At 39.7% G+C, this 24,258-nt stretch overlaps 1 protein-coding gene across 3 annotated transcripts in view; it reads right to left on the minus strand.

The window, feature by feature from the left end:
* LOC124157416 (voltage-dependent calcium channel subunit alpha-2/delta-3-like) overlaps positions 1–23,372 on the minus strand; it is a 244,510-nt gene extending 221,138 nt beyond the window's left edge. The window contains exons 1-2 of one of the 3 annotated variants that reach the window (XM_046532111.1): positions 21,832–23,372; positions 21,492–21,745 (exon numbers count right to left, since the gene is read on the minus strand). In XM_046532111.1, the coding sequence (XP_046388067.1) occupies positions 21,492–21,676 (185 nt within the window). In that variant the 5' untranslated portion in view covers positions 21,677–21,745; positions 21,832–23,372. Of the gene's footprint in view, positions 1–21,491 lie in introns of all 3 variants that reach the window. The other 2 variants (XM_046532113.1, XM_046532112.1) reach the window with 2 other exon arrangements.
* Between the last annotated feature and the right edge of the window lie 886 nt (positions 23,373–24,258).

Here is a 24,258-nt window from a genome sequence, read left to right on the forward strand (position 1 = left end):
TAGAATTAATTTTATTAAAATACAGTTAAACCCAAGATTTGTGAAAAGAAAGCAGGAAAGTGCTACGAGAAAGTGAGAGACATTAGCTACTTCTCCCTTCTTAGGCCCTATTTGAAATAGGATGCCAGAGTTTGGGGTCCTCATGAAATAAGTTTAAAACTGATTTAGAACGTGTACGAGCTAAGTTCGTGAAAAGTCGTTACGACAGTCTTGTTAATATTACTGACCTCTTTGAACAACTCCGATCAACTCGAATGGAAATCACTGTCAGACCGTAAAATGAAAGCTAGACTGATCCTATTACGTAAATTCAAGAGCAGTTTATTTTCCGACGAAGTGAAGTCTACGCACGAATGTCAACAAGTGACGGTAGATCAGATGATGGAAATAAAATAAGAGAGATAGACTGCGAAACAGATAGATTTAGAATATCCAGTACACACCCCTACAAAATATGTTTCGTTCGAAAAGACAGTGCCGAGTCATTGAGCCGATAAAAATAAGTGGCAGTTTACTGTCAATAAATCTAAGAAAACCCCCAAAAAAATGTGGAACGGTATACATTCATAACTATAAAGTAGCCCATTTTTCGTTCCATCTCATTACATGTGCCTGGACGCTGACTCCAGGCACAATGGTGATGAGAGGAATCAAATTTATGTATACTAGGTTATTTGCTAAACTTAGCTTTAATTGAGTGTTAAATGTGGCATTCAAATGTGGTAAGTATCAATAACAATATTTTATATTTCCTTCTTGACAGTTTTGAGTCTTAAATCGGAAGAGTACATTTATATATAACGAAAACATAATTTCGCACTGCATTTGTCGAAAAACTAACGACATCACTGCAATTCAAGCACGGAGTGATGCGTGACATCTAGCGTTGAATTGGTAGAAATATGCGCAGTCATGAATTTCCGCAAAAAAATAATATCTCCCCGCAACATGACTATTTCATTCAAGGTACCCCATCAGAGACAGTAGAATCCGTATATTATATCGGAGAAAGACTCACTATTGATCTACCGTGGAATAAACAAAGTCGTGAAATATTAAGTTCGAGCTAATCGTATACGTTGGTATTTGTTAAAAGAACACTAGGAAAGTGCAACGAGAAAGTAAAAGAAATTAGCTTCTTCTCCCTCGTTAGACGCCATTTGGAATACGATGCCAGAGTTTTGGATCCTCATGAAATAGGTTTAAAACTGATTTAGAACGTGTACGAGGTAAGTTCGTGAAAAGCCGTAGCGATAGTCTTGTTAGTGTTACTTACCTCTTTGAACAACTCGCATTGGAATCAATGTCAGACCGTAGATTGAAAACTAGGCTGAACTTATAATGTAAATTCAAGAGCAGTTTTCTTTCCGAGGATGTTAATCATATTTTACGAACGCTAACATTGTAAAGTAGGTTAGATCATAAAAATAAAGTAAGATAGATACTCAGCAGAACAGATAAATTTAGAATATCGTTTTTTTCCTCGGTTGATGAGGGACTATATCGGCAGGATTTAGAAATACGTTAGCGGCGTGTGAGTGTGAGTAGCTTACTAAATTATGCATTACTTAATGCATATTTCTGATTTCTTTGTATTTCTAACGGCATTTTTTGCATGTTACATCTCCAAATGCAGATTGCCTTCATACACTGAAAAAAAGTTAAGTTAGAATTATCATTTTCTAATAAAACTCATCGAAAACTTTGCTTCATATTGAATATCGAATATCATTACCAAGAGGTGAACGATAATGATATTGACCTGAAAATGTCGAAACCGGTTGAGTTTTTACGGCATACTGTGCGGAATACAAGAAAGTTTATTTTTGTATCCATAATATTTATATTTATTAATATATAATATGGTATTTCCTGGAGTATAGGTCATTTAAACAAAAGTTAGCAGCCAACGTTTCGATTTATTTTCTTAAATCATCTTCAGGGCTATGTTAGTTATAATGCTCATGCAGACGATAAATGAGTTTAGCCTGTGTTTCAGTGCTTGGCGATGCTTTTTTGTCAATGGCACTGTGATTGGTTGGTTTCATCCAATTTTATGAAAATTTAGAACCTGTCCTATCCATTTGGACCAAGCTGAGTTCGGCCCAAAGCCAGTTGGATGAAATTTTGACCGTGAAAGACGGTATGCGTCAATTGTATCAAAATTTAATGCAAATTTGACCGTAGAAAACCGGCTTAAGTATGACATAGATTATTCTAATTGCTTTTTTATCAGATTTAGTGTTCATATTGCTTTGTGGAAATAAATTTTAACCCATCTCATGCACGTTAATCATGCTTTACCTACAGCCAAGCACCTCTGAGGGTGGCTTACATGGTGATATCCAGATGTAGACGAAAACCAGTTACGCGTACCCGCGTTTTCCGGAGAGCATTTTGAGTTCGAGTCAGCCCTGTAGGTCGGGACGAGCAGGAGTATGGAATGCTCTTCCTTTGATACCTCGTATTTTTATACGCGGGGATGGTTTCCTGGCAACACATCCAGATCGGAGGGAGAGTGGTGGAGGAGGGATTATAAGAGGGGAGGGGAGGCTTTCTGCCCACGGAGAATCCCCTGCGTGCTATTTGGGATCATGCATCGCGGCTAGTCCGGCAGCGAGTGTTTTGGGATCTCTAACTATCTCTGCTTGCGTGCGCCAGATAAAGAGGGAGTTATTTGGGTTAAAAATCTCTCGCCATTAATAGAATTAAATGCCATTTTCTGCGTTGGCGTTCCGACAAAAAACTGTGAAAAAAGTTCATACCACTCTGAAGTGTCCCTGACTTTTTTTTCTGATTTCACCCTGGTCTTTTGAATTCCCCCTAGTTAATATGAAATGCGAACTGGTATCTAAGTACGATGAGGGAATACTGCAGTGCCCACAAAGTCTGTTAATTAAGTAATGAGACTGATTCTCTAGTTTTTTATCTGGCAACACTGGTGACGAGGCAAATGGAGGTAAACATCTGATGCGCGGCCTATAATATACTATATTTGTGAATTATCTTTTGGTTAAATTATTTTAAGTACATAAAAGTTTGATATTTTCAAATTTCAAAGTAATAATATTGTTTAAACTTTGATTTCCAAGGAAGCATAGCTGGGTTTTTTCTTTTACATCTGATTTATGACGGTTCTGTTCTTCAAAAATTGCTATGCCTGTCCAACGTAGCAACTGCTTCAGTGGAGGAATGGAATTTTCTACAGTACATTACTCTTAATATTATTAGAACTATGACAAACCTTTTGTAATGTTTATTGATGGTAACTAAGATAATATAATTTACGATTACCTGTCAATTTTTTTAATTAATAAATAATGAAGTTGGCTTAAATTTTTGCATGTCTGATCTTTCATTACAACTATTATTGGTTTTGGAAAAACATACTATTTCTTTAAATAATTTTTTTGATAAATTGTTTAAGTATTTAAAATTTTGCTATTTTGAAATTCGAAAGTATGACTATTGTTTCAACGGAGATTTTCAAAATATGGTGATGTCTGTCCCATGTAGTAATGCTAAAGTCGAGGTAAAAGTTACTATATATGTTAAATTACTTTTAAAGAGGAGTTTCTGATTTTATTTTTGCGTAAAGAAGCACAACAGGTTTTTCCATATTTTTAATAATTTTTCTAAACCCCTGGATTTTTTTCCTGACAATAAACGTAATTCCCTGACATATCCACGACTTCACAGTCCCGTATGAACCTCTTGGAAGAATAATCTGGCAATTAAAACTGAATAAAGCCCAAAAAAAAAAAGCTTTCAGCCCGGTGCATCAAACGATTTTTGGGCGTTCATTAAAAATAGTGAAGGCTAGGGAAAATAAAAAAATATCAGAATATTCATGTTTATCATACCAAGGGGATAGCAATTTAACGCTCCATACAACGGACGGTGTGATCTCGAAAGAGCCCATAATAGGCTATACTATAAGCAGGGATCGGGCGAAAAGTGATCATTCTTCTCAACAGTCGGAGTTTGAACTCACATCCAACGGGTGTAGAACTCATTCTCCAACCATCGCACCAACCGGAACTCGCTTTAATGAAAGAATCAATTTGAATTGAGGAGGCCCAATTCCATCCCATATAAGACTGATTTCTTTTGCCACATCGGTCGCATTTGAATCGATTTTCAAATATGCCCGCGGCGCTGTTATGAGTGCAATGCGATCTTCTTTTTTCCAATAATTTAATAAGAAGCGGGCGTGGATTTGTGTCGAAGCCAAGTGCGTTCCCGCGAGAGATTTGACGGCTGGAATCACTCTGTCACAGCGACCCCTCTTATTGAGGGTCCGACGAGATTTCCCATTCATCATCGAAGGCTCGGGCGAGAAGGACATCAAACGGGGACCAATTAGCATTAGCAGGAGAACGAGGTGTAGATGGCTCCATGGTGCGTCGACGAAAGAAACTCCTCCCCTGCCGCTCCCCGCTTTTCGCTCCGACCGAAAGGAGTCTAAAGGAAACATTGCCGGTAGGTAAGGTATGGCCTGGGGGACTGCATAGATGATGCCCAATTCCATCCCATAGAAGGCTGATTTCTGTTGCCACTTCGGTCGCATTTTAATCGGTTTTCAAAAATGTCCGCGGCGCGGTGATGAGTGCAATGCGATCCTCTTTTTTTCCAATATTTTGCAGAATAATGTTTGTAATTGCGAGGAATAGCATTAAAACATATGACTTTGATAAATCATATCATCTGGTACATAAATTTCGGTTAACACCACTGATTATACCTTATTTCCCCGTGAAACTCGGATCAATTTGTCCGTCAGCGACGCGAGTGGCGACTTCTGTAAACCCATTTAAATGCGCGGTGGTTGACGACACATTTAGAGGCCTACTTGAGGATCCTCCTTAGTAATATTCCTGGAAATAATACTGGCGTCAGGATTAACAAAATTTAAATAATACTACCACTTGCTGATGAATTTTTGGGAAAAGGATGTATCTTCAAGAAGGAGCTACACCGCTAACGGGATTCCATCATCAAATGCCGAATCCGCAAAATACTCAGGGGTCACCATTACCCGGGATCTTTAGTGGGGTTAAGACATACGTGAAGTTTGGGGGTAAGATAACCTTAAACTGGGATTTGTAAAAGAATTCTCGGTAAATGCCCACAAAAGGTGAAAGAAATAAGCTACCTGACTCTGGTGAGGCCTCACTTATGCTATATATGCTCACATATGCTGCTAGCGTATGGGACCCTTATGAAGTAGGACTGATAGCTGAAATCAATCGAGTACAGCGCAGGACGGCCAGATTTGTGATGAGTTGTTACGACAAAATGCGCAGCGTTTCCAGTATGTTACACGAGTTAGGATGGGAATATTTACAGGAGCGTAGAACGAAGTAAGTATAGGATTAGTTTACTTAGGAAATTCGAAGAAGATATTTTCTCAGACGACGTGAATCATGCGAAAAATTCACAGAGGAAAAATCGTTCGCCTTGACCGGGATCCCTTGTACTATTAAGGATAGCAAAGTTGTCTCAATTAATAGGATTAATGGCGTCACTCGCTAGGATGACTCATTGCATGTTCTTTTCTCCATAGCTCTAACCTTGCATGAATTTGCTACAGGAATTACTAACCATTGGCACGTTTTTTTCTTATAAATGTGCATGTATATTTTGCTAGTATGCGTAGTATTTCTATGACCGTGCGGTGTGCATGTGACGGTCCTCTTACATGCTGCATGTTGGTGATTGGTCACCCCCTGCCAAACACCTTAGAGGTGCGTCGCAGGGTATTATGCAGATGTATAAGTAGATGTTAACAGCTGAGGCTTGTCGAGGCCGAGATGAAAATTCCTTGACTAGTTGCCCGACTAAATCCCAAGTCCTGCCTGCATCAGGTGCCCGACTATTAGGCCATGCACTATAAAGTCCATACTAACCCAATATCGAGTAGTTCTAACCCCATAGCATCCGTCGACGCGCCATGACCTGACCCGCAAACACTCAGACGTAGGCAACGTCAACATATAAGGACGCCTGCGTCATCAAACGGTTAACTGCCTCGCGTGCTCGATAGCGAGTTTGCTCTGTACGTGATATAGGCAATGCAGTATTCCCTTACGGCACCTCTAATGGGTAGGCAGGGGAAATCATGGGATAGTTAGGTATCAGCCCTCCGTTGAATGCATTTGCACTGCCCCCATTTCACTATCCCCCATTTGACGCCACGGTCAAACGTCGCCCTTGCCGAGAGGGAATGTAATTCCTCGTTCAGATTACGATTGTTACAGCGATCGTTGGAACTATCGTGCATTCACATAACGATGGTTAAAACCTGTGCTGCCCTCTAGTGCTGACATCTAAAGTGAACGAGAAATTGACGGTTATCAAAGCTGTTGAGGTATGCAGGATCAAGATATTACTTTGTTCAACGTGTATTCAACGAATAATTTTTCTTCCGCCCATATTCTTCCTTGCTTGGACAAATGTATGAGAAAAAAACAGAGCGAAGGGATTTTTAGAAAAATCTTCTCGGGATACCGCGCGGGTTAGATTATTTAAGAGCGCCTATTACCCCGCTTATTAGCGCTTATTAACCCGCGCGGTATCCCGAGAAGATTTTTCTAAACTTGTTCGCCGGGAAAGTGTAAAATCATATAGAGCGAAGGGAGTTCACGAACTTTTCGTCTTTCTCTTGCCGCTTCTTTTTCCGGTCTCTCAGCGCCTAACCATCTTAAAGTGGCAACGTTCGGAACTACGTGAACTATTGTCTGTTGAGATATGCATTCACACTGTTCGCAAGTTCGGCCAACTATCCTTATGACGATCGCTTGGACAATCGTAATCGTCAACGCATTAGTGCAAGGGTAACCTTCGATCTAACCCATCTCCAATGACTTCGGATAGATATTTCACTTTCGACTTTCTCTACCATCCCAGATATTGACTACTCTCTCAAAATGGTTGAAGGTGATGATCAATAGGCTGGCTGATGTAAAAAAATGAATGTTCCTGATATGCATTAAATTGACCGTTAATTCCGCGAATATGATAAAGGAATAAAAATTCGATGCTTCACCAGCGAATGGTGTGGGTAAACTTCTCTCTCGGGATTCCCACCGGGTTAGAAATTCCATTTCTGTGTACGTTTCCAGCACCGAATCGGGGATCATCCTCAGGACTGCTGGATGTAGTTTCGGGGAAATTGGACTTCTTACCGTGGAGTTATTATAATATTTCAAAGAAAAACATGTTACTCCACGACAAGAAGGCTGAGTTCCTCGAAACGACATTCCGCGGCAACCCTCCAGATGAGCCCCGAGTTGGAGCTCGAAACGTCGGCAGAAATGTATTTTCTAAACCCGGTGGGAATCCCGAGAGAGAAGTCTACTCAAAGATATAATATGGTGTTCTCCTTTCATCCTCAAGTTTTTTGTTAAAATGAGGACACTTTTTAAAAGCGATCATGCGGAGAAAAAAAGATTTGTCATTAACTATCAAACAGGTATGATACGGAGTATTTTTGTTGAATATACTTTAACTTTGATGCAAATAATAAAGCTCTAAATTTATTTCATCAAGCGTTCGTGATTAATCTCATCTAAAATTTCTAAAGTTCATAATTTGGTCAATTGTAAGAAAGAGTTCGGTAAAAATAGCTGCATTAATTCAATACGCTTCAGAGTTTGGTTACTTTCATCGAAGTGATGTTTAATTTTACGAACTTGCTTGCATGTTTGGTCACTTATATTGAACACTCTACGGTTCGATTTGATAGAATACACTAATCGCTTTGCGAAATATTTATAGCGGACTGTCTTGTTGCCAATACACGATATAACAGTTGAAATATTCCAAACATTCTTTCCCCCAACGTAGGTTGCACCAATCAGTTAAAAAAACTACTAAATTTGATTTTATTTCATATTATAATTGGAATTTGGATATTTCTTATTTCGAACACATTCTTTTCTCCATAGATGACCCTAGAGCCACACTTCTGCAGCTTGATCCACGTGAAAGCAGACCTTTCCAGGGCCGGGCAACCCGGGCGACGTAGCTAGGGGGGGCGACCAAAAGCCAAAATAGCAAAAAAAAATATGCTTTCCGATTTTATAAATCTATTATTTTGAATACCAATTTCGTGTGCAAATTTATTTTTATAAACTTTATAAGTATAAGCTAACGAAAAAACACATTCTGAATGTATTGCCGCTGTTCGAAGGCCACTGGATGTGCTATAATGTATACAGAATAGGTGATGGAATACATACTTTTGCAAAAACGCAAGACTGACTATTTTAAAGATTTTTTTAAATTCCCATGGGAGGTTCCTCGGACTCACTGTTAAATTGGGGGATATTTCATGCCAAACTCCCTAACAGGGGGGCGACAAAAGAGCAGTTTCCCCGGGTAAGTATTTAGTCTTGAGCCGGCTCTAGACCTTTCATATCTAAAAATATAAGATTAAAACCAATCCCAACACCCCTTTGGGCTAAAATTTTCGTTTTGGGACACATTTGCACAAGCCATAAGCACACACGTTCGCCACGACCGGAGCACGCAACATCCACCTTTCCCTTCTGTAAACATATGTGCAGACTTGCATGTTAGTCCCCATTGTTTTCACAAATTCCGACGGCCCAACAACCGCTATTGAGGTTCGTAAACGTCCATTGTGCAACCCAAGAACACTTTTGCAGAACAACAGAAACACGTTATGTTTTCTCCATCGATCCTACCGTCTCCAAATGAAATCCTACCGCTATTGTCCTAGAAATGTGCGAATTCTCGTCACCGCTGGTGTCCATCCTAGGAGTGAATCGGTCTCGCTGCGTAGTTCTACCAGTGTAAACAGTAGAAAAGCCAAATACGATACGTTTGAATATCCAAGCAGACATCAGCAAGTAAATCCATCATGGCGTGACTACCTTTTTTTGTGGGAAAGAAGGTACTAGCACGAGTCCGGATCCTAATCGAGAAATTTAGGGGGAAAAAAGGCTGAATGGAGGAATTCTTTCGCTAATATCGTGGTTCTCATTTATTTGAGATCGAACATGGAATGATTATGAAAAACAAATCACTTTGCCATTTGCTCAATTAGCTAGAAAACTTCGTGCGCAACTGCAAAACTGAATCGCTAACAACTACTTAAATGTTCCAGACAGCAAAAGGTTTTTTTAATAATAAAACGTTATTGTACTTTTCCACACGATTTAATTAATACGACCGGTTTCGTCGCAGAAGCGACATCATCAGGTACAGAAACCGTTAAAATAACAGTTATTTTGTTCTTGTTTATCTGGTTGCTATTCAAACAAGACAAAACAACAAAACAAGAAGAACAAAACAACTGTTATTATAACGGTTTCTGTACCTGATGATGTCGCCTCTGCGACGAAACCGGTCGTATTAATTAAATCGTGTGGAAAAGTACAATAACGCTTTATTATTAAGAATGGATTTTCACAAAGTAAAGCCAGAAGAAATCAAGCAAAAGGTTTTCTTGTTTCGCTTATATTTTTTCGGCAATTAATCGGTTGGAATTCAAAATTCATATCAATCTCCGCGTTTTTTTAAACAAATATGTAGCTTGCAAGTATAAACAAACAATCATCACACAATAATCATCGATCGTTGGATATATTTATCTGAAACACCAAGTGATAAATCAAACAACGTCACAGAAAGAGGGAGTTAGAGTGATTAAAAAAAGCTGGTTGGTAAGAAGACAGGATATTCACGAAAGTGCTACCAAGGTTCAAAGCCAGCGATAGGAACTAGGAACAAAGGAAAAATTATTGGTTAGACCCCAATGTAACTACTGAATAACCAGTCAGGAGATGAGCTACGTAAAGGTTTATCCCGGGCTTCGAACCGGGAGTTGTTTTACATTGCTGCCAATGCTTCGAAAGACAAATTGTCTTTCATCTTCAGGGCGAGTTCTTCGCTGCTTTCTACATGGCTGTACGTAACTAATTCAAAATGACCGTTTCACTTCCAACAATGAAATTCAGTCACCATCCCTAAGGCTGACGTAATCAGATAGTTTATGATTGTTGGGTATGAAACGGCCTTTGTGAATCTAAATGAGTATATTAGAGAAAATATATACTGCATGAAATGATAATGACAGCTTTGAGAGGCGTCTCAGGTTTTTTGAAAACCAATGTTCGTATCAATGACTTTTAAGCCATTATTTATGCGCGTCATCTTTGGCACAGCAATGATAACAACGCTATGAAGCTCATAGACATTTCGTCTTTGAAACCCCGGTAGCAGTAGAAAAAAATCACCCGTTTAGAAGCCCGATAAACATTTTTACATTCGATAGACCAAGAAAATATTTAATGTTCTCTACACAGTTGACATGTCAGTAACATGCAACGGAAGGCCGGAAAGAAATCCCTGAGGTATTAAATGTTTAATCAATTCCCATCCGAGATGTCCTAGAATGAGTTTTTGAATAAGAGAGTTTTAATAAATAAAGTAACTATCCTCACACGACGAGATTGAGGAAGTTTCTAAGATCATTACGTTAGTCATGAAATATGCTCCATTCCATCCTTTCTAGTGCAAAGAGAACTGAGATCTAGAAGCAATTTAAACTTGATAGTGGTCTCCGCATTCATTGGCTGGGACTTCTAATTCAAAATGTAAGAGAGATCCCATACCAACCACCACTCTGAATTTACTATGCTCCGAGGTTGCTACTACTCTGTAACCGTGATCCAAAAAATGACTTCTGAGTAGCTCGAATCTAGGAGAGCAATGAATTAAGAACGAAGTTCTGCACAATAAGTCTCCTTAACGTGGAGGGAGCAATCTCTACACTTAAACCAATTCACTAGAATAATATAAAACCGACATGAAAAATTCCACATAAAATGTAGGTACTCCATTTTATTCTGCCAGTACTCGAATTTGAAACACAAGAATTTAAGGTAATGACTTTGACGGAAGTTGAATGGCTAAACGTTAGTCATGACTCAACTCTCACCCTAAGCTAACAATAGTTACCTTGTGCCATCATTTCACCTTGGCGTTGTTAAAAAATTAGGTTCCCTTGGGTAATACCTCATTAAATACTAAATTAGGTTAAGTTGTATCATACAATTCTAGCGAAAAATCAACATTCTTTCCATAGGAATTTATTTCTACGCATAACTGATAGAACTTTCACATTTTGACGGGGGTTGTCTCAATGCTAGCAAAATGATTCAAACGATAGCAGCCGTTAATTTCATTTGGTGTATTTTTTCTATTTCTTAAATCTGCGGGATAATGAGGTCTTAATGAATTGTTAAGTGGCACTAAATGAATTTATCCATATTCTGTTATGAATATCATTGAGTACGACCTCGATTAAACCGCTGAAAATTTCAACCCATTTTTTCAGAACTGCGTGGAGATGTAGAATTAAAAATCAAATCTACACAAACCCTAAAACCGTTCATTTTTTAAATGGTTCGTTTATCGTTAAGAAAAAAACACTCAGGGAAAAAACAGGACGAAATCCGAAACGACGTCAACTGTCCCAACAATGGAAAGTCGCCCGCCTCGTCATAATATGGAGTCCACAACAAAGGTAGGTTTGCGATTGTTGCCAGCCAAAAAATGAAGAAAATGCATATTGGCTTCAGTGATAGTAGCTGTAAATCGTCAATTTTTTTAATAAAAAAATGAAAAAAACAGTCACTACTCGCACACCTCATATATCACATCACATATAGAAATAACTCTCTATCCAGCCCACGAGGCAGTAAAACGTTGGATGACGCACACATTCTCATATGTTGAGGTGTGTCTTTCTGTCTGTTTCTGTGTCCCGGCGTCGCAGTTATTTATCTTAGATGCAAAAATCAGTGTCCTGATTGGTTTTTTGCTCCTTTTCATGATAAAATTTGCATTGTATACGGTAATTTTTCTATCATGGTGGGTTGTTTGCTAGTGTAGACATATCTATCTTCTTTTATTACGCCAAAATAGAATGGCTACTATTATGTGATCTACATGAAAAACCGTTATTACCAAAATGAAGAGAAATCTGAAACAACGACTTCAACATACCCAACAATTGAAAGTCGCCCGTCTCGTTATAATATTGAGTCCACGACAAAGGCAGGTGTGCCATTGTTGCCAGCCAAATAGTGAAGTAAATACATTTTGGCTTCGGTGAGCGCCCAAACTCTTGAACTGCGCCGCAACAAATAGACACGCCACCAGGCTCGTCGCGATATTTTTAACGCATACCTTGTTTAAAACGCCTGGGGACTCCGAACGGAAGCAATTTGAATCACCATTCCAGGCGGATGAGTAACCAACCACACTCCTCACTCAACAATTGGAGCGGCAGCGAGAGTTTGCGAGGCAAAGTGACCCGGAACGCGATTTTGTCGTTCCAAGAAATTAATCCGTCCTTGGCGACCACGACATTCGATGCATGCAACACGCCAACGGAAAACGTCATTGTGGAAGACTCGAGTGAGACCTCTGTAGGGGTGATACGTGCGTTTTTTCAATGTCATAATGTATCAGTCAGATGACATGCAATAATGCACATGTACACGATTGTGGGGTAAACTCTAGTTTTTTAAATAATTAATGGTAATTTTTTTTTATTTACCTGAATTAATAGTAAACATCATAACATCATCCGGACTTACGTGATTGACAAGACAATCACAACACTAAAAGGTACCCACAATATATAAGTAATCCTTATCACTAATTCTTAGTCATTGATACTGTAACACATGACAGGTTCTAATTTCGATTATCTGGTCAGACATTGGCACTCGGATATTGATGATTTTTTCTACGTCATCCTAGTAAATACTCCGAGAATTTACCCTTCTGTAACCTTGTAGTCACTTCAGAATCGAACACTGAAATTTAGTGTGTAGAGTTCAAGAAATGCGGGTTGCATAAGTGAATATTTTCAGGAGGAAAAATTAATTTCTTAAGGTGCAGATTTAACAGGACATATATTTTCTGGCTAAAAAAAACAGAAAAGAGTCATAATAGAGCATATTTTAAAATCTCTGTGGCTTACATAATCCAAAGTTAATCAAATAAACTACAGCAATCTGTTCCCCATGGAACGCGCACCCATAACATGGTTAGCGAATTTTTCCAAGACGTGGGTGGATGCCTGATAATACAGATATTTCGGGCCACAAAAAAAAACATTAAAAACCGTTCTCTTCAGTCGAGTAGTCACATTTACCCGGCTAACATCAATAATACTCCAACCAGAAAATAAATGTGTTAATACAATTTGTTAATTAATTAACTGCTTGTAAGATTTCGTGGTGAAACAAAAACTCAGTACTTTTTCACAAACTTTTATTTGCTGTCGATTAGTGTCGACGGCTATAGAAGTCATTATCAAGACAAACAGATAAAGTTCTTTGTCTCGATCAAGGAAGTTGTAAATATACTGGAGGGGGCACCACAGGTTCCGAGCGTTGAGCGCAGTGTTGCGGGGGTGCTTGGGTAGGATAGCATGCCTACTTTGACCAAAACATTGATAATCCCTTAAGAGTCAATGTTAACTATTTAATGAAATATTCGGTCATGATCGTTGTTACATTAAAATTAACTATCGCAAACGAACACAGTAAACTTTTTTTTATCATTATGGGAAGGATTCGTGAAAATATGCCTCGAATATCTTTTCCCAAGGAAAAATTATTGTCAATCACCACGGTTCCGCTGTGCAACTAGCTAAGCCGAAAATAAGATTTTACAAATGTAAAATACCCATTCCCCTGCACTGCTACTGGCAATTAATAAGATTACAGCCAAGGGAAATCCTACGATAGCGGCCTGGTCGCAATAATAGTGCGAAAGCATGTTCACGACGATATATTATCACCACGATATGACTATATGGACAGTTTAACATGCATAGTAGTATGACGAACGATCGGAAACTCCGACGACAATCAAGAAGTAATTGTTGCATTTTCATTTTATAAATCAGAGGCGATGTAAGGAATAGAATACTTGATTATATACGTACACTTTCAGGGATGCTGACTTACAAAAAATATTGGGGGGGCCCAAACCGGGGATCTTTCCCCAGGAAATTTTATAAGTAGTGAGTTTTAAGTTTTTTAAGCATTTTAGAAGAGTCATATGATCAACATTAGAACCTTGATAACTCGAATCTCGGTATCTGGACATTCCGGGGAAAATCGACAAGCCTGACACATTTTTTCCTCACACCCATAACGAATTTTTGAGGGGGATCGGGCCCCCTAAGGCCCACTGCACACTTTGAGACGTCCGAAAATTGTCAAACCAAGATGGCGGAATTCTGACCACGCTGAAAACTCGAATACAGTGCCTCCAGATATTTACAACCTCCTAGGTTTTGATAATGATGGTGTAGCCGCGGAAACTAGTCGACATCAAATAAAAGTTTATGAAACAGTATTGGGTTTTTGTTTCACCATGATTATCTCATAATTCCACCAAGTCACGCCAAAATCGGTTGATTTCATTTGTCTGTGTAGGAGGCTAGGAATTCACGTAACCAGGGAAACGCTTGATTGAATTTTACGTGCGCGGCCCACCCTATGGGTTCGAATTAATCCATAGCCATAAACGCGCTTGCAGATGGAAAAACAGAAACTCGATCCGCCCGTCTATTAAAAAAATTCGCGACCTTAACCAATCTTCATCACATCCATTTTCAGTGGTTGGAGATCATCTCTGGGAACGATGACAGAAATACAGAGAGCACAATAAACAAGACGTTGGCAAGCCCCCTGACGAGTAGATATTTCAAATGGTTGGTCGTTAAACGTGAAAGAAGAGGCCAACAAAAACTAATGACGGATATACAGATTGAATTTTTACTGCCGACAACGTAAATGACTCCGAAATATGAAACTTTTTGAGAAGGACAAGGAGATGAGGAGTAATTTTTATTGCGACAGCAAATTCGTTTGACACCAAATAATACGTAAAGTCAGAGTGAAAATCGATATAATACACCCTTCAGCTCTCGTGTACAGCACCATAATGCTTGAAAATAAAATTTTTGATCGAAGAAACAACATACGAGTAAAATTTATGGTATAATTCAATCAATCAGACATCACGTGATCTAAGATTTTGTCATTTCAGCTTTGGTCAGAGGCGCAGAATCTGATAATGTGCTCACAAGCTAAGTATATTACACTGTCGGTCGTGATAGAGTTTTGAAAAATAAATCGGCTCCTGTATTTTCCGTTTCTCGATCCATGACCTACATTCAGAGTTACCCGTAGCGAACACAGACGACTTTAACCCTTTCGCGCACTAGTTGATGACATCACGCACTCATTTTAAGCGTGTCACCGCTGCTCTGCGGCTCCTCGGTCATGCGCATGGGCCTCGTGTGGTCAGCTGTTGTTTACCTTACCAATTACGATCTTAACCCTTTTACTGGCACCTCAGTGGCGGATATATCGGCCCTCGCTGGTTGAGCGAAAACTGATTTCAATCTTTTTTCCTTGATTTTGGCCTTTTCAACGGCTGTGATTTAAATAAACCCCCATAATCTGTCTATGATTATAAGATATAATTACATCTTAAGAATTGGGGAAAAATTGGACGTAATAAATAGAATTAAGTAGCTGAAAATTTTAAAAATCTGAAATGTTGCAAATTCCGGAAAATAGCCTTGGCAGTCTTCGTACATCCCACCTGAAATGGGCTGGCAGTAAAAGGGTCAATTCGATTAAAATCTAGCTAACGTTCTCTGCTCGCTCGTTGCAGTTAATATTTCCTCTGATAATTTCTTCCGCGTCAGTTGACCTGGGGAAAAAGATTTGCTGGCTAACCTCCCAGTGTCTTTAGGTCGAAGTTGGAAGGTCAGGAGATCGCAGACGCAACCTGATGACGCAGGCAGGATAGCCAGAAAAACTGTTGTCCTCAAGACAATTGACGCGAAAGAAAACCTGAGAAAATGCAGAGATCAAACCATCACTGCGGAAACCTTCGTTCTAACAATTACTCCGAAATTAAACCACAACCCCTAAGGAAATAGGAATAAATAAACAATTAGTCCCGTAACAATATGTATACGTCACTTGAGCACGGACCTGTAATCCTTCGATAGCTAAGCATGATGCGACTTCGCTACACTAAGACGCCTGAGGACAGGATATCCATGCATCACGCAGGAAGTTTCCGAGGAATTACCTCGACACAAATTAATCACCTGTCCTACGTCACGGGATTAACTCCTAGTTTCCCTTACGTAATGTCCTTGTTCAACGAGGTATCTCGTGACGTATTTATACGGTAAATTCTCGAGTTTAATCTTCCGGTAGTCTAGTTGCAGATTATAATTCATTTGATCGCAAGAATTCCGTCCATACCAACTGATAGATAATCTATTTGGCAGGGAAAAATAATTATAGTAGGAATGTTTTCTTTAGAAACTTTTCATGAACTGATTACAGTCAATGAAAGCAAAATTACACATCCCTCATATATTTTTTTTTGTTTCATGTTAGCGTCGACTCTTGACAATAAAAAGCAATATCGAACGAATTTCATAATCAGGTGGCTTAGATAGTATATTTATAGCAGTTTGAAGCCAGCCATGTCTTGGCGGTCTAAATTCAATATTCTTACCCTGAAATGGTACGTTTTCATTTCAACCAAGATACACAAGATACGAAATCTAAGTTCTGGTAGAAATTTGCAACTTTTCAATTTCTCAATCCTGGGTAAATGGAAGGTATTGTCATAATTAGCAAAGAAATTTCTTAGAAAAAAGAGAACATAATGTGTACAAAAATTGGTAATTGGAGAGTACATGATGAGAATAAAGCTTTTTTTTACTTCGTTTCCAGCAAATGGATTAGTTTCACACGTCTAGGAGCAAAAAATCTACGCCCAATATTTAATTTCTCGTCCTTCCATGCCCTCCTTCACATAGGAGAAAGACCTACAATCCAGTGACGTCATGGCAAAATTAGCAATGCCGGAACACACTTCCCTTAACTTTTTTTATAAGAAGTGAAATATTACTCTGTATAATCTTTTATTACAAGTTAATATTTACATTTTATTGCAAATTTTTTGTTAGGAATGTATTTAGTTATGTGGTATAATGTGGTTACGAATGTGATGCATATTTGAACTTTATATACTCGCTCAAAGCTATCGATAAGTTCTAAGATTAAAAAAAAAAATTATCTCGCAAGAAACGACTTTCTGCGAAATTCATATGTGACCTTTTTTCTCCTAAGCAACACACAAAGCGGCGTTAGTATTTGTTTTTTCACTTACACTGACAGCGGAGACATACGCACAAAATTTAAATTCAATTGTCATTTGGCTGGTTCAGGTCGACTTTTGGAGTCACCGGTAGAGCCTTTGTAATTCACGCCTTCTGTGCGTTAATTATGTTTGAAATCATCTATTTTGCTCGATATCCTTATCTAGCGGTCAGGAAATCGCAAGAATTGGGAGAATATCTATTAGAAAATTTGAGGGAACAAAATTGATAAAAGTGTTATTTGACTTTTATGTCTTTTGTTAACCGGTCCCGGAACGGCTCTCCGACGCGTTGCGACACTGCTCACACTCAAAGTTATTTTAGCCAGCGGCGCAACCAGGAATTAAGGCAAGTGGGGGGTTTTAGGCGCAACTAACACTGGGGTGCCTGGGGCTTATAGAATACCCGCCAGGTAATGGGGAGGTACTGAGGACCTCCCCCAGAAAATGTTTTTGATAAATGGTACAAAATGGTGAGTTTTAAGGCTTTCTGAGGGATGTTTTATAAATCTTAACACTATTCTATAAGTAATATTAATCCAATTAAGTAAAATGGATTTAACTTTAAAATTTCTCTGAGCTCTTGGGGGGGAGGGTTTATTCCCCAAAACCCCCCTCGCTGCGCCACTGATATCAGCACCCAACCATGATAGGTACATTTAACACAAAGCTGATATACAGGGTGTTTCAGGAGGAATGTTCAATACTTCAAGAGGTGGTAGGGGAGATAATTTTAAGCATTTTTGGTCCATAAAAATGGGGTCACAACCCCTAAGTTACTGAGCTATGGCTACGCAAACATTTTTTATTTTACACTTTGCAGTTAGCACCAAAAAGTTTTTTTTGCGTTTCCAGACTTTTCGGCATTTTATTTAATAATCTCATCGTTCAGATGTAATATTTACAAAAGTATTTTTAAGGACTTGAAATAATAAAGGATTAGCTAATTTGGACGAAAATGTGCCATTACAATTATCTGAAACAATTTACCTCAAAATGGGTGGATTGCGCAATCGTACTTTTGATATTCGCTCAAAGCTCAAGTTAAAATTAAGTTCTAAGATTAAAAAAAAATATCTTGCAAGAAAAGACTTTGCGAAATTCATAAGTGACCTTTTTTCTCCAAAGCGACACACAAAGCGGCGTTAGTGTTTGTTTTTTCACTTACACTGACAGCGGAGATATACGAACAAAATTTGGTTTCAATTGTCATTTGGCTGGTTCAGGGCGACTTTTGGAGTCACTGGTGCAGCTTTGTATTTCGCGTCTTCTGCGCGTTCATTCTGTCTGAAATCATATTTTTTCTGCGATATTCGTTATCTATCGTTTATGTATCGTGTTATTATCGTTTTTGTTTTTTCTCTCCCATTTTACCATTTCCACTAGAAGATTTACCATTTCAGAGAAAGAGCCATTCGAAAGTTAGCTGGAGCTGTATTTTCCGTAATATGCATGGCTATATTGTTGCGCTCTCCGAACATTTTTGGACAGCTCCGGCTAACTTTCGAATTTATTTTTCTCAGAAATGGTAAATCGCAGAGAAAAAAGTATCATAACAATTTTGTAGATAATTTCCTGATCTACAATTTTGGTCCGAGAAATTTTTATCTTAAAACTAACCGTTTGACCAAAACAATTAAAAAAAACATTTTTGTGACCTTTGACCTTGAATAATTTTTTTTGCAAACACGGGGTCGATGGGAACTTTTCAGGATTTCATTAGACGGTTATCCTTTAAGTTCGTGTAAAGTTTTAGCTTGTTGGAAATTAATGCAAGGGTCAACCTATTTTGATCGGGCTATAACCTTTGAATTAAAAAAAAATGAGCAACTCGATGACAATACGTAACTATGGACACACATAAATATAAGGCATATCAAAATTCCAGAGTTTCATTAAATCCATATAATTTGGGAAATGAGGGTAATATCCCATCTCATTCGTTCGTTTGCTACCGAGCGCTCACAGAATTTGAGAAACATAATTAATTCATACATAATTATCCACTGGTGGTCTCAACACAATATGCAAGCTTTAGTATGCATTAAAATTTCAGTGTTGCACAGCTAAATAAACGCACTGAGGACAAAATTCGCAGGTGTGCTTTTCTTTGAATTCTAGGAAGTTTTTAGGTTAACTTAATTTGATGTTTTTAATCATTGCTTTCATTTCTCTTCTTTCTTTACTTTTTTAAACTTTTCTCTTTTATTTCTGTTTAAAAATACCTGTATAATGACTGCAGCGACAGGCTATAAATTCAAACAAAGAAGTTTCATGCGATTTTCTGGTGATAGAATAGGGCTTGAAAACTCGAGGGAAAAACAAGAAAATTGTAGACGACTATATATAACCTATGCTTTAAGAAATTAATAATTTCATCTTGCATTTTTCATAATCAATATAATAATTATTAAAAAATATTAATATTGTTTTCCCCTACTTTTCACACGAACTAGTTATCATGTAACCTGTATATCCGTTTATGAAACAATACTCATTTTACAAACTTCTCGGAAATTTTGCGTCCTTCATCCAGGCTTTTATGAAGTAATAGTAATTTACAATTACGTCAATAGACTGAAAACGCATTCATAGAAGTTCATAAGTAGAGAACACGTTTTCGCGAAACGTTAGAGGATAAATATTGCCTTATGATAAGATTCCATAAGCTCCATGTTAACTAATTCGTTTTAAAATCGTTCAACGCCAATATTAAGTCTCGTAAACTTAGGGTGGTTAGTTCTTGACTACACGTTTCAAAAAAGGTACTTTCCGTCAATATTTTTTTTTAAATCTTCGCTGTAATTCACGAAATCTGTTGTAGTTAAAAAGCAAAATTATTGCACGTGAATAATTCAATTCTTATACTCATAAGGAAGAACATATTCTTCGGCTATTTGAACCAACAGTAATGTTTTTATGTAACAAACGTGATTCGACATCAGTATCAGATTTGCAGTATTCATGTACTTACATCTCGATAAGCAGACCGGTGACGGACAAAAGTTTTAGATTCATTACGGTCCTAATTATTGATGAACATTATATCAGTCTTTTGTCATAAGAAAATACATATTGTTGATACCTTATGAAAAAAGGCATAAGGCATTGATAAAAAATGTACCGCTTTAAGGTCTCGAATAAAATTGCGGTCTTTCAAGTACAATTTCCAGAAAATATAGCGCTCAAAGCCATGCCCTGATAACGATGGACAACTCGTACATCGAAACGTCGGCCGAGATGGAGTTGGAGAACCTGACCCGGTGGAATTCCCACGTAACCTTCCACGACTTAAAGCCAATTTGTTACAGACTGTTCGTCGTTGGATATAAAGCTTTGAAAGTTTCATAAAAATGAAATAAACCAACATTTTTTCCCGAATAAACCTCCAAAGAGACGACCGCTTTCCAAGGCCACACACAAGGGACACGCTGAACATTTATTTGAACGGTCGATTGTGACAGAGTTTTGAAAATAAAGAGACCAGTCTATTTCGTGTCCCGATCTCTCTCTTACTTCACGACCCATTAGCAGGGAAACACGGACGATATTCACCATTTAACAGATAAGTTGATGACGTCGCGAATTCATGACGAGCGCATTGTCGTTTCTACGCCACTCCTAGACCTCGCGCATCGACCTCACGTGGATTGCTCTTGTTTACGGTCTCATATGAGCACTTCCATCCTTCAGTGTGCGGCTCTCTATGAGTGAGTCAGTGAGCCAAATCTGTAGTGACGCCAATAATTCAAGATAAGTGGGTGGAAACGTTGGCTATGTATCATATTACACTTACGAGTGAAAGGCCGAAAGGTGAATTTAAAAAAAATAATTTGATGACGTCACCAAGTTACTCCGAGGGCATCTCAGCTTCTCCTCAGCTAAGGACCTCGCGCGGCTTCGAAGTTACTTTTATTTTTGCGAGCGATTCCTTAACTCATTTTAATTGACAGCTTCACTCTCTGAGTAAAAGAAAAAACAAGTAAATGGCGTAACTAACTTGTGAAAAAGGGAGTCAACTTTCGCGTTATGATAGCATTATGAGAGGATGGCTTAATGGGGAATATTTCTTTTCGTCTTAATTAATTTTTCACTTCCAACTATCGAATACTGCAAACGAATAGCTAAATGGGGTCTTAGGTAATGACCCCAATGCCGAAAATTAGCGGATTATTTGGTAGAGAAGTAAAAATGGGTTAAATAATTATTTGCGGTCCCATTTGACCATCATGACTCACATCGGCTCGCGGCGGAACTCGGCCCCGGCGTCCACCGTCGGAAGGGCGGCGATGGCGGAGAGGAAGAGGGCGCCGATGACGAAGACGACGGGCCGAGGGGTCGCGGAACGTCGCCGGCAGACGCCGTCGCCCTCGCGCGGCGGCGACGCCTTCGATTCCGCGGCACTGACAACAGAGGCGGCCATCCTGCCTCCTCCACGTAGAACCGGGACGCAGGCGGCCGGCCCTCCAGCCTCACCTCCTGAAGACCCGCTCTGTACGGGCGAAACGTCAAAACGGGCTATTTTCTTTCCCGTTTGCCGGAGGGGTGAAATAAATCTCCTTGATCCTCCAGCCTCACCTCAGGAAGTCCGGCAAGCCAGAAGGGCGAAACGTCAAAACTGGATAAATTCTTGGTTTTCGTTTACCGGAGTGATCAAATGAACCTCCCTTGATTCTCCGTCAGCTGTCTCTCCAGCTTGGCCTCGGGAAGACCACCACAGCAAAGAGCGAAACGTCGAGAGTGGGAACACCTTATCTTCCGCAGACCGAATCTTCAGCCTCGCCTGATTGAAGACCAGTTTGGCACAGACGAAACGTCGAGAATGGATATTCTGTTTTCTGTTTGCCGGAGATGGAAAAATCAACCTCCCTTCTCCTCCGTTGGCCGAATCTCGAACCTCGCCCGTAGAAGACCAGCTAGGCACGGGAGAAACGTCGAGAATGGATATTTTGTTTTCTGTATGGGGTCAAAAGTAACCTCCCGTTGGCCGAATTTCCGGCGTCGCCTGTAGAAGACCACCTTGACGCAGGAGAAACGTCGAAACTGGATATTTGGCCTTGGACTGCGGGAGGTGAATAAGGGTGTTATCAGCCTCCCTTATCTCCCGTCTGGTTCACGTCGCCGCCGCGGCAGCAGATGGACTGGCGTCGCAAGCAAAGCACACACGGCCGCCGATATTCGGCACTTCCTCCTCCCCCCACTCTCTCCGACCCCTTTCCCTCACCCACACCGCAATACAGCAGCAGGCCGCCGACGCCCCTGACCCCCCTTAACCTCACCCCAAAAAAAAAATTACAATGAAAAACCTTTCCCTTTCCCCCACCACGCGATTCTGGTTCTCCGTCACTTTTCAATGTCCACGCACTCTCGACACTGTAAGCAGTGGTCGGGACCGCTCGTAAAACTGGAGGGTGAAAGTATTGCGGGAAAAATATTATTTTAGCGCAAGATGAGTTTGAGGCAATTTTACGAAAGATTTTTCAAACAATCCTCTCGTAATTTCCATCGAAAAAAATCCATTAAAACACGAAAAAATGGGTAAAATGTGAATTTTTTATCGCACGCCTCCAAAAAGAAGAAAAAAACTGATCTACTTCCTTCCTTCCACTCTTTTAATTTCACGTGTCTGCCGAACAACTTATTTCCGGAAAATCGTCACTGAATTAGTGAAAAAACTGAGGATAGTTATTGTGTGGGAGGCATTGAAAAATAAAACGACTAAACCACGAGAAATCTTAAGAGGTAAATTAAGTAAATAAAAACTTAGAATAAGTTGACTCACAGAGTACACATCACACAATCCTAAGACGCCTAAATAGCACCACACAATTTAGAAGAAGAAGAAAAAAAAACACTCGATTTTTTTCGGGGGAGAGGAGAGTAATGCAATATCACACACGAAAATCAGAAAAAAAACTTGAAAAAGAAACCACTTTTTTTTAATAAATCCCTCACGCCATTAGAAGCACTCTCGCGGACACAAAAGTTCACGCACGTTACAGCAGCAGGGCGGAGGAGGACGTTGAAGGAATCGAGGAGATCGGGAGGAGTCGCAAAAGAGACCGCGCGCGCGCTCCACCGACTCCCCGGCCTGAGACTCTGCTGTTTCGGGAGCGGCGCTCCCGCGGACTGGGGTGCGGGAGGGAAGCAGGAGGAGAGGGGAGACGAGGAGCAGGCGCACTGAATATATATCAAAGAGGAGAAGGGATAGAGAGAGAGAATGGAGGCCGCACCCGGGGAACTTGAGTTGATTCTGCTCTCCCCGAGAGGAGCAGTTGCCGCGCCGTTGCCGTGTGTCACTGACGACGCGACACCACCCAAGGCGACAATGGTTCTACCGCGCCGCGGACTTATCACACCACACCCTCATCGGCCGGTTATCACAGACGGACGGGAAGAACCACGAATATTACAGAAGACGATACTTAAATTTTCCTCTAAATGTGTTGTCACCCACCGCGCATTTAAATGGGTTTACAAAAGTCGCCACTTGCGTCGCTGACGAACAAATTGATCCGAGTTAGACCGGTAAATAAGGTATAATTAGCTGCTTTGACCGAAATTTATTTACATGATGATGTGATCAATCAAAGTCGTAGCTTTTTAATGCTATTCCTCGCAATAACACTCGCCACCCAAGGCGACGATGGTTCTACCGCGCTTAGGACATATCACACCACACCCTGATCGGCCGGTTATCACAGACGGATGGCCAGAACCACGAATACTACAAAAGAGGATCCTCAAGTCGGCCTCTTAAATGTGTTGTCACCCACCGCGCATTTAAATGGGTTTACATAAGTCGCCACTCGCGACGCTGAGGGACAAATTGATCCCAGTTACACGGGGAAATAAGGTATAATAGGGTGGTTTCCTTTTTTTTTAATTGCCTAAATCGAAAGATTATTAATCCTGGAGTACGTATTTCACGCTTTTAGATTTTTAAATGACGATATCTTTTTTTCGCGATCAAATGAAAAGAAAAATTTTCAAGCGCGCTAAAAC

Source organism: Ischnura elegans, chromosome 4, assembly GCF_921293095.1.
Source record: "Ischnura elegans chromosome 4, ioIscEleg1.1, whole genome shotgun sequence".
Taxonomy (NCBI): domain Eukaryota; kingdom Metazoa; phylum Arthropoda; class Insecta; order Odonata; family Coenagrionidae; genus Ischnura; species Ischnura elegans.